General features: G+C 35.6%; 1 protein-coding gene across 2 annotated transcripts in view; it reads right to left on the minus strand.

Moving 5' to 3' along the window:
- The window catches only part of RGS22 (regulator of G protein signaling 22), a 159,126-nt gene that overhangs the window by 15,937 nt on the left and 130,717 nt on the right, over positions 1 to 12,472 (minus strand). For both annotated transcript variants that reach the window (XM_003256057.4, XM_003256056.2), the window contains exons 21-23: positions 11,002 to 11,163; positions 5,491 to 5,670; positions 1,460 to 1,618 (exon numbers count right to left, since the gene is read on the minus strand). In XM_003256057.4, the coding sequence (XP_003256105.1) occupies positions 1,460 to 1,618; positions 5,491 to 5,670; positions 11,002 to 11,163 (501 nt within the window). The remainder of the gene's footprint in view (positions 1 to 1,459; positions 1,619 to 5,490; positions 5,671 to 11,001; positions 11,164 to 12,472) is intronic.

Consider the following 12,472-nt stretch of genomic DNA (forward strand, 5'->3'; position numbering starts at 1 on the left):
CGCCTCCAGGGTTCACGCCATTCTCCTGCCTCAGCCTCCCAAGTAGCTGGGACTACAGGCGCCTGCCACCACGCCTGGCTAATTTTTTGTATTTTTAGTGGAGACAGGGTTTCACCATGTTAGCCAGGATGGTCTCGTTCTCCTGACTCCGTGATCCACCCGCCTTGGCCTCCCAAAGTGCTGGGATTACAGGCATGAGGCACCATGCCCAGCCAAAACACTGTCTTTAAAAAGAGCTGGACAAATATATCCCAAACTTAAGGACTGCTCCTAGGTATAGGGAGGGTTATAGAACTCAGGGCTGAGGTTACTAGATCTTACTTACTTGCAATGTTTTATTTGTAATGGGAAAAAGAAAAATAAGGCAAAATGTTAAAAGTGTTTACTTTGGCTTGCACAAATAAATGTGAGTGTTCATTGTATTACTTTTGTGTCTTTCCGTGTCTTTTACATTTATTTTTAAAAATGAAATAGGCATAAGCTTATAAATAAGATGAAACATGTTATTTGGGAGCAATTACCCCTCCTTAATTAAAACAGATAAATATAAGGAGAGAAAGAGACCAAGGAATGAATGAATGAATGGACAGATAGTAGACAAATAGGGAGGCTGGCCAATTTGTGACTTGTTTACACATTTCACAATGTATCATTCTGTAATTTTTCTTTTTTTTAGACGGAATCTTACTCTGTCACCCAGGCTGGAGTGCAGTGGCATAATCTTGGCTCACTGCAACCTCTGCCTCCAGAATTCAAGCAATTCTCCTGCCTCAGCCTCCCAAGTAGCTGGGACTACAGGCGCACGCTGCCACGCCCAGCTAATTTTTTTTTTTTTTTTGTATTTTAGTAGAGACTGGGTTTCACTGTGTTGCCCAGGCTGGCTGCGAACTCCTGAGCTCAGGCAATCCGCCCGTCTCGGCCTCCCAAAGCGCTGAGATTACAGGCGTGAGGCACTGTGCCTGGCCCATTCTGTAATTTTAATATTGAAAATGTTGCCCCTGCCAGTACATAGTATTTGTTCATTCATTTCCTGATTTATTCAATAAACAATATTAATAATTAAGCATGTGCTGGATACTAGTGTAAGGGCTTATAAAACATGGATAAGGCAGATACTGTCATTGAGGATCTTAGTCCAATGAAGATGACAGACGTAAAAATTTAATCACAGGACTATATAAAGCATGCTCTACAAGGTGGAGGAACGTTATTGCAGCGGATGCAAGTTGCTTGCGTTGCCACAGAGAGTCAAGGAAGTCTTCACTTAGAAGAGATGACATTTGAAATGAATTTAGAGGAATTCCAAAAGTCTGAAGCTTCTGACTGAAGACTTAAAATCCACTAATATCTGTATTCCATAACTTCTCTATATATATCCCCAGACAAAATTATTCTATAATTCACACATATCACATATCTTTTAAAAGTCTGATAAAACCCAAAATGAGTCTTGTCTCACCTTTCCAGATTTTTCGTCTTCTAGGACTGCCAATTTTTTTTTCTGCTTATTATATTCTTGTCTTCTCTCTAAAACACTCATAATATTTTCATCTGTTAAATTCTTCCTAAACTCACAGAACTGAGGCCAGAATTTAAACAGAACCCCAAAAATTGTCATCTGTATAAAAAAAAGTCTCAGATTACAATTTTATACAAAGGTACCAATTTAAACTCTATTCACCATAATAACAGATTAACTATTCTGTCTTTAATATATACCATGTTTGCTCCAACTTATTGTCTCCAGACATCTTGGTATAGTTTTGCTCAGCACATGCTTATCATCAATGGTTTTTATTACCAATGAGAAGTCTTTCTTTTAAAAAAAACATGCACTAAATACACTTAAAAGTCACTTTATTCTTTACGTTTCCCTAACCAATTGATTGTATTAATAAAGAATCCATTAGGTCTTTTAAAATAAGAAATTTATGTTTTCTTTTAAAACATATACTAGTTGATCTGCCATACACTCTGCTGTTTTATGCAAGTATTCCAAATATCCAGTTCATCAAGGAAACTCCCTCCTCCCTCTCTTCTTTCTTTTAGAGAAAGGAAATACCATTTTGCCTCTGGAAAAGCTCTTAAACAAAGCTGCAGATCTAAGAATAAATCTTGAGTAAATTTTAAATGATATAATCTCTTACTTTTATGTGATAGCAAGAAAAGTAACATTTAAAAAGCAGAACGGTATCCTGGACAAATGCTTTCTATAAGGACACTTTAAGTGATTAATTGTGATATTTATAGAGATAAGAATAGTTGCTCTAATTCTCATGCCAAGTTTTTCCATTAGTTCCAGAGGCATACATTACTTCCAAGAAGGTAGGACTTGCCACATAAGATCAAGTCCAACATCTTATTGCTAGGAATGGCCTTTACCTAATACCCTGGAAAAAAATGAACCATCCCATTAGGCTCCAAGCCAACTCATAGGGGAAAAGAGGAATCTTTAAAGAGTAAATGCTGCAGTGATCAACAGAGACCTGAAATGGCATATTTCATTACTCCTCTTTTCCATACATGAATGCTATTAGTAATACTAAAATTATTCACTCCTTTTAAAATACAGTTTTGTTATTGAATTCTATAGCCTCTTGGGAGTGTAAATGTAAAATCTAGAGATACTTTATTTGATGAAACGCAGGCTTTTAAGACATTTTCATTTACATTTACCTGCCATACATTTAATTAAGTAATCCCCTGTTTCAATGTTAAGGGATCATGGCAGTTTTTATTATGAACTGAAGCTTAAATACTCCTCCTCCTCTATTAATCATACTTCTCAGTTATCTTTCCAAAACCTGAGTCAGTCCCAGTTCTTGAATATATATATTTCCATTTAGAAGGCTTTCTAAGAAAAAGTCACCCAATTAAGACACACAATTTTTCAATAGAAGGCATAAAACTACTCTATTGTTAAAAGTTGCAATTGAGATTGTAGGTTAATATATATTGTTAATTAAAATTACCCTGTACCTCTCTAATCTTAAAAGATAACCAAATTATGGATAAGAAAATGTTTTAATAAATATAGAGCTACTTTACTCACTGCCAGTAGATAAATAATGGCTTTAGTATGAGCAAAAAGGGGCCAGTGAAAATTTGGCTGAGTGATGCAAACTTTCAGGCTATTGGGAGTAGGAGTGAGGGATATACAGAGGCCACACTGATACAACACTAAAACTGTCAGCAGTGTTAAATTTACTATGCAGCCCTTCTGCTCAACTTTGCTCTCATTTCCAATTTGATCTTACTCCTTTCTGTCATGATATATTTCTTCTCACATCATTCATTTATGTGTCCAAAAAATGCCTTCTCTATGCCTGGCATTTGGACTGCAAAGATAAACAAGAACCATTCCCTGCCCTCAAAGAGGTTACAATCTAATGGGAAAGTCAGACATGAGAATAATCACTTTCAATTTAGTGTGATAAGTGTTATGACAGAGGTAAAAACAAGGGAGAGAAGATGATACTGCAAAAAGCTCAGGAGAGAAAGCAGTAAGGGCCACTTATGAAACTACAATTATTTCAGTTAGACTAGGGCAGAGATGGCAGGGAGTGGTAAAAGATGTAGCTAGAGAGATACCTAGGAGTATGGACTTCATTCTGAGGGCAGTGGGAAGTATCTGAAATATTTTTAAAATTATTATTTGTAGAGACAGGATCTCACTATATTGCCCTGGCTGGTCTTGAACTCCTGGCCTCAAGCAATCCTCCTGCCTTGGCCTCCCAAAGTGCTGGGATTACTTACGGGTGTGAGCCAGTGTGCTCGGCTGGAATTGAAATATTTTAAGCAGAGAAGTGACATGATCAGATATACATTAAAAAAGGATTGCTCTGTCTGCCCTGAGTTGGATGGTTTGGAGAGAACCCAGAGGCAGGGAGTTTCTGTAATACATTATGAGTCATGTTGCAGATCTAAAGTGAGGTAGTTGAGTGGAGGTGTGGATAGAATGACAGATAACGAGGAGACAACTAGGTAAGTTTTAAGAATGGATTAGATACAGAGGTAAGGAAATGAAATAGAGGGAAGACATGGAGATGGCCAACCAGATCTGTGGCTTGTATCCTGGGATAGGAGGCAATGCCATTCTCTAAACTTCCTTGGGAAAACAGGAATAACAACAGATTCAGCGTGATGAGGCCCCTAAATAAAGATTATTTATTTTCAGATGCTCTAATGTCCATATTTAAGATATATCTAGGACTCCCTTTTAGAAAATCAGGTAGAAGTCATAGGCTAGAGGACTCCAATAAAATTCTTTGGTTACAATCCCTGAAGAGTATACCAGAACCAAATGGTATCGGCAGCTCCAGACATTTACCGTCAGACTCAAGGCCTTTGATATCAATGGGTAAGTCCTGGCCTGGTTACTAGGAAACCCAGGCTAGGCTAAGCTATCTCTAAGATCTTTTCATTAACAGATGTTACCATTCTGACACCATGTTTCTCTATAGCACATCCTCAATCATTCCTCTATATTTCTGCCTATTTTAATGCATAATTTGGATTGTGAGTCCACTTTTAGTTCCTTAGAGGACGTAGAACACAGCCGGCTCACAAATGAATCTAAGAATAATCGCCTTTTTCCATGCTCAAGGGCAATAATACCCTAAATCTCTGTTTCATATCACCTCATTCATGACATGGCCTTCCCTATTACCCCTATTATAATTTATTTTTCTTAATCATTTTTTAGGAACAACATCACTAAAAGGCTTTTTAAAATGCAAATAAATTATGTTCACCAAGTCACTGTTTTCTATTATTTATCTTAAAAAGAAGTAACTTGAGCAGGTTAACAGGCACAATTTTCCTTTCACGAGTTTGTATACTTTATGTTGGTAGAGTACTTAAATCTCCTCTCACTTATTTTATGAGCTATGTGAATATTCCAATCTTTAAAAATACACAAATCTTGGGACACACATATTTTACACATTTTTGTGGTAGCAGATATTTTAAAAGGAAATATGAATGGTGGAAAAGAAAGGAGGAATTAGCTGGAGTTTAACAAGTTAAAAACAAATATGGTAACCATGGAAAGCCAAAAGGTAATATTTAATTTTATTTACTGTATATGATCACGAAAAAAATTGCATTTAAGTTACTAGCTTTTTATATTTCAGTTGCATACACAAAGATTATTTAAATTAAATAGAATAAGTTCCAGTATTGGGAGGACTGGAACCTTGTCAAATATGAATAACGTACAAGCTTTAAAAGGATATCTATCTTTTTAATTTTTATTTACTTTTTTTCAGTTTTTTTTTTTTTTTTTTTTTTTTTTTAAGAGACAGGGTTTTGTTATGTTGCCCAGGCTGGTCTCAAACTCCTGAGCTCAAACAATCTGCCTGCCTTAGCCTCCCAAAGTGCTGGGATTACAGGTGTGAGCCACCACGCCTGGCCCAAAAGAATATCTATCTTTAAAAGGATTGTCAATCTATTTTAAAATATGCTTAGCCACATGCCCTGATCTCTTACCTGTGCCTCTCTAAATACATATGGTCCTAACTCCTTCCGGTGTTCAATAATCTTCTGGGCTTGCTCTACTGGAATGTCAATTTGTAAAGCTGGTGGAATACTGGAATTAATAAAGCAGTTGATAATAGTTGTAATCTTCTTTTGGATGACAGAATCATCACAATGAGAATGGCACAAGTCCTGAACAGAAGGAAAGATAGAACGGTATATAATTAATGCATTACTAGAAAACTTAATAGAACTGTATCAATATGTGTTTCAATTAATATATATATTTCAACTTTAGGTCAAGAAGGCAATGGGATATTTCAAGGCTGTCTTTAAAAAATTATAGATTTTCTTTCTCTTGGATTTGAGGAACCTAAGACTTTGATACATCTACATTACATAAATACAGATTTCATATAATCCTGATCACTTATTCCTCTAGGCAAAGGAATGACATTAGTACCTACTTTGACTCATTTAACAACCATATAATGAGGGCCTGTTATATACCAGACACTGAGCTGAGCCTCAAGACACAGCCCCTACCCTTTTAAGGTTCAATCTCCACTGGAGGAGAAGTGTGAGGACATGTTGCTCCAATTTTGGATAGTTAATAAATGTTATGATAGAGGTATACATAGTATCCTAGGAGAACATTGAGAATAGGCACCTAACTCTGCCTACAGGTGGATATAAAAGCTTTCCCATCCAGTCCTGCTTCTACGCCAAGGTGATTTAGGCTCAAAAAGTAGTGGGCATGCTGGTTGTCAACAGGTGTGCCATTCTATATCTTTTATTATCTATGTTGTGTAGTTACCCTATCATATTATCCTCTTTATAGATAACCTAAAATTAATGATCATACATTAAAATGAGCCATTTAAAAAATTGTCAACATTTTAGACACAGGGGGTACATGTGCAAGTTTGTTATATGGGAATATTGTGTGATGCTGAGGTTTGGGGTACAGATCCTGTCACTTAGGTAGTGAGCGTAGTACCCAACAGATAGGTTTTCAACCCACCCTCCCCTCACTACCTGTTCTAGTAGTCAGCAGTGTCTATTATTCCCATATTTATGTCCATGTGTGCCCAATGTTGAGCTCCCACTTATAAGTGAGAACATATGGTTTTTGGTTTTCTTTTCCTGCATTAATTCTCTCAGGATAATGGCCTCCAGCTCCACCCACACTGCTGCAAAGGACATGATTTCATTTTTTATGGCTATGTAGTATTCCATGGTGTCTATGTACCACATTTTCTTTATCCTATCTACTACTGATGGGCACCTGGGTTGATTCCATGTCTTCACTATTGTGAATAGTGCAGTGATGAACATATGTGCACATTTATCTTTTTGGCAGAATTATTTATTCTCCTCGGGGTATACATCCAGTAATGGGAAGGCTGGGTCAAATGGTAGCTCTGTTTTAATTTCCTTGAGAAATCTCCAGACTGCTTTCCACAGTGGCTGGACTAATTCACATTCCCACCAATAGTGTGTAAGTGCCCCCTTTTCTCTGCAGCCTCACGAAGGAGCTGTTATTTTCCAACTGTTTAATAATAGCCATTCTGATTGGTGTGAGATGGTATCTCACTGTGGTTTTGATTTGCATTTCTCTGATGATTAGTGATGCTGAGCATTTCTTCATGTTTCTTGGCCATTTATGTACCTTTTGAGAAGTATTTGTTCATGTCCTTTGCCCAAAATGAGCTAGTTTTAAAGTCACAGGTGTAGGACTATCATTTTTTTAAATAAAGAGGTAGTTTAGCTTGAATTATGGCATTTCTCTGTCAAATACATTATTTTCCAAATCATCAGAAAGCAAACAAATTTGGAAACTTCTCACTTTAGGCCCAGAAATGAACCAACATTTATTAAGTACCCAGTATAGGCTGAGCATTGTAATAGCTCTACTATGGATATTATAAAAGAAATAAAAATTCTGATGTCTTTCATGTAAAACTTTATATGTAATTTGGTATAAGTGTGAAAAAAGCTTAATATAATGTTACATTGTGACAATTAGCACTTCATACTCAATTTAGCATCACCTTAGAATAAAGCCTATTTAGGCCAGGTGTGGTGACTTATTCCTGTAATCCCAACAATTTGGGAGGCCGAGGCAGGCAGATGGCTTGAGCCCAGGAGTTTGAGACCATCCTGGGCAACATGGTGAAACTCTGTCTCTACAAAAATATACAAAATATTAGCTGGGTGTGGTGGTGCATGCCTGTAGTTCCAGTACTGGGGAGGCTTAGGTGGGAGGATCACCTGAGCCCAGGGAGGTCGATGCTGCAGCGGGTCATTACCACACCACTGCACTCCGGCCTGGGCAACAGAGTAAGATGGTGTCTCAAAAAAAGAAAAGAAAAGAAAAAGCCTATTTTATATTATTCAATTAGCCTCCTAACTATGGAATATAAGGCTTGTGAAATAAAACAAATTTGTGAAGCTATGCAATTATAATTTTGAGTAAAAGGACAGCATTTGGACAGAATTATAACTGATTTTTTTTCTAACTTTTCTGCCCTGTTGTGCCATTAGCTTAGTTAACTGTTGCCTATTATTAAGGTCTCAGTTTAAGCATACTTTCCTCTAGTAAGCTTTCTGTAACTCTCAGTCCAGGAGAGATGTCCATCTCAGGTATTCCCATAGCACACTGTGCTTCTTCCCTTGTTGCACTAATCACACTCTTATAATTGCCTTGTCTACCACTCATTTGTCCTTCTTCTGATACTATATGCTCTAACAGGGTAGACTGTTTTGATCACAGTTGTATCCTCAGGATTTGGCCTGGCCCTTGGTAGGTGCTTAATAAATATTTGTCGGATAAATAAATCCTTCCAGTCTTTTCTTTATGGACACACACACACACACACACACACGCTTTAGATTAAACCATACTGATTTTTAGTAGCTAGTTTTTAAAAAAAGATCAACGAGCAGAACATCTTTTCCCATCATTGATTATTCTCCTGGAACATTTTTAATGGCTAGAGAATGTTCTACTATATAGATATATCATAAGTTAGTAACCAATGTCCTTGTTGTACAACTGGGTTCTTTCCAACTTTTCACAATCCCGAGTAATGTTTGACTAAGATTACTCCAGCCATCTCTTTGTATATTACCACAATCAATACGGAGAAGCAGCACAGCTTAGTGGTTGCGGGCATGGGCTTTAGCAATAGAATGACCTGATTCAAAGTCTAGCTCTACCAGTTAATTAGCTGTGTGATGTCGGGAATTTCTTAGCCTTTCTGTGCATTAGTTTCATCTATGAAGTGATGAGAATGACATCCTTGACCTCATGGGATTCTTGTGAAGAATAAATTCATTATTACATGAAAAGCATTAAGACAACATCTGGCACACAGTAAACACTTAATAAGAGTAAGCCCGATAAGAGTTAGCTCGGTTAGACTTTATCAAGTGGAATAAATGCCTTCCAACTGGCAAACTCCCTCATGGTCCAATGCAAGTATCATCACTCTTGCTGAGACCTCCCTGACCTATTGTCCCCGTACCCCATCATTCTCTCCTCTGTGCTAAAACTATACCTAGTCAGAACATGGATCAGAATCAACATTATTTCCTAATATTTGTTTTCATGGATGTCTTCCTGCCTGAAAGAGGGCAGTGTGTTGTATTCACCTTTTTACGCCTACAATTTAGCATAATAACATTCGATACTTAATAAATGTTTGTTATATAAACAAATTTACTCCTATAGCATGCTTTTTAATAGCTACCTAGTATCATAAGTCTGTCATGCTACATTGTAGAAAAGATATTAAAATGGAGACCAAGGGCAGCCTTAAAGGAGAAAGTCATAAAACTAAGGGTTCACTGTGTATAAGTCTATAGTTGGTTTTTAAAATACCTATTTTACAAAGTTTATCTCATTACCTCTTGTCCTAGCAAGGTTAGACTTGTTCATATTCATATTAGCTTAAAGATAGTTCTGCCCACCCATAATAAAAAAGTTATCTATTATGGAAAACACACTCTACTTCCTTTCTAATTCTCAAAAAAAATATTTTAATATTGCTCATGTGAAAGATTGTGAAAAAACTTTTCTCAAAAAAATTTTTTTACCAGCCTGGGCATCATAGGGAGACCCCATCTCTACAAAAAAATTAAAAACTAGCCAGGCATGGTGGTGCATGCCTGTACTCCCAGCTACTTAGGGGGCTGAGGTGGGAAGATCACTTGAGCCCAGCAGGTCAAGGCTGCAGTGAGCTGTCATTGTGCTACTGTACTCCAGCCTGGGCAACAAAATGAGACCCTGTTTCAAAAAAAAATTGTTTTTTAATGTTACAGTCTCAGCTGAGAATAGTACAAAAACTGTTGATAACAGAAAAGGGTAGAAAACAGTTTTACTGTATGTTGGAAAAGCTTGGAAATAAATTTTATTGAGCAACTACTAACTATATGTTGAACAACTGTATTAGTGTCACATAATACATAGTTATAGGCCATTTGAAAGCATTATGCTCCTAAATTGTTAATTTTTATTCCTCACGTTTACAATGGGATGGAATAGACTGCTTGCAAGGAAATGAGCCTGCTACCTCTGGGAGCATTTAAGCAAAGATTAAATACCTTTCAGTATTTCTTGACAACATTTCTTTATTCAAGTCTAGACAACATAATATGGAAAGTCCCTTCCTCCTCTTCAATGCAAAGGTTCTGTATGATTACATTAAACACTTAACCCTGAAAATAAATTGCCTTTGTACCTACCCATTTCTCTTTTATTTATTTTGTTAAGAATTTGGCTGTTCTTTTTCATCTCTAATTCTTTCTAATTACTTTCTCTTCTCTGTTGGTTTATTTATCCATAATCCAGTATCTTTGATTACTATTACTATAAATACGGCTGGGAGGGATCCTTACAAAGAGATCTTGGTTGTATGGATACACCAAATATAGACATTGTTAGGAAAAAATATGTACAGTACATTTAAGATATAATTGATATGTAGAAATATAGTTACAACTCTCTTCAGGAAGGTTCTCATTAAATCATATGTATGTTAATACCTGAAAAAAACCTAATACAGGTTGAGTATCCCTTATCTGAAATGCTTGGGACCAGAAGTGTTTTAGATTTTGGATTCTTTTTTGGTTTTGGAATATTTGTATTATACCTATTGGCTGAGCATTCCAAATCCAAAAGTCCAAAATCTGAAATACTCCAAGGAGCATCCAGTTTAAGTATCACGTTGGCACTCAAAAAGTTTCAGATTTTGGAGCATTTCAGGTTTCAGATTTTCAGACTTGGAATGCCCAACCTGTATTATCATTCCAGGGCTCACTCTTACTCTTCACTATATAATAATAAATGTATCTAGATATTGGAAAATAAACATCTCAATATTTATATACTGGTAGGAAGAAGATAGCAAAATTGGGATACCTTATACAAATCTTGTGCATAAAGTTAGTTAAAAATCTGACATTTTAATGCATTTCCTCCTCAAAACAGGTGGTTTTCTCCAGCTCCCGATACAATACCTTATATTTTTGTACTTCTTGCCAAAAGAGTAAACCATTTTCCAGTAAATCTCCTTTTAGAGCCACAAAACGTTGAAATTGTCTTGAAGTAACTGGATTCAATAATGCTTTGCGAAAAGCAATGATTTTACAAGATGAAGAGATCCACTTACTCTCCACAGGCTGTCCAAAACAGAGAATATGGGAAATTAGTTCATTAATTAGGCTAAGAATTACCAACTTCTATCTCCTATAATTTTGCCTGTTGAAATGCGTGGCATGGCTATAATAGAATTTCGCAACATTTTCACCTGTTCCTTTCTCTTTTGTCTCCTTTATATTTTTATGGCTTCATTTTTAGGAGGTAGAGTGAAAAAGAAATGACTAGACGATTTAGACCGCATGACTACATTGTTTAAAAATGTTAACAGTTATTACAGCTTGAGATTATGGTGAAAAACTACTTTTTAGTGCATTGTATGAGTTCTGTTCTTAAACAGAGCAAAGTAATCATAATGTTATATGTTATTACATTATTTATTTTATTATTACATGTTATATATTAATAAATAATTCTCCTGCCTTTTAAAAAGTAAAAGTAGTTAAACATTTAATATATTTCTCATTTTTTAAGAAAAAATTATCAATTGATTCTATAAGTTAAATAATTTACTATAGATCTTCACTATAATTTTATCCTGAAAATATTATATTTTTAGATGAGACATCTTTGTTATTTTAATAAATTATGATTTAAAATAATGATAACAAATAATGATTATTAATAAATTATTTTAATAAAATTCCTTTGACTGATGGCTTACTTTACATAACATAAAAGCTAGAAGCACCCATGGCATTTTAGTGACACCTAAAGGTATTTTTATCAACATTTATTTTATATCTTTACAATTTGGAAACATAAAATATCTACTTTTTAAAATTTTGTCCATTTAAAATCACATATTCAACCCTATTTAGCCTTTCAGATTCAAAACATAAGAAATCGATTTTATTGAATTCACTAAATAGATTTTAATATTTCAGTTCCCCAAAGCTGATTTTTAGCTTACAATCATGCAAGGAAGTATCATTCCAAAGACAATGATTTAGATGGATTTAGCAACACATAAAATAAATTCCTTGAAACAAATATGTGACCATCAATTTAAGTATTTAGAGAGTTATATTTTTAAAAAGTGCCATGGTAACACAAAGGAAGGAGTAACTAATTCTGCCTGGAGGAGTAAAACCTTTACAGAGAAGAGCCTTGAGGATGACATCTGAATTGGAAACTGAAAAGTGAAGGCAACTCCAGGCAGTCTAGATGAATGGTGGTGCCGTTAACCCAGATAAAGTGAATAGATGTCCATCACTATTTTAGTAAGACACATGTCATGTTCTCTGGACAAAAAGTTAAGACCCCCACCATATGGTCCATATTAAAATTATAGCCCTACAAATAGGAACAACTATGTATTACACTGGGATG

The sequence above is a fragment of the Nomascus leucogenys genome, chromosome 16 (genome assembly GCF_006542625.1).
Source record: "Nomascus leucogenys isolate Asia chromosome 16, Asia_NLE_v1, whole genome shotgun sequence".
NCBI lineage: Eukaryota > Metazoa > Chordata > Mammalia > Primates > Hylobatidae > Nomascus > Nomascus leucogenys.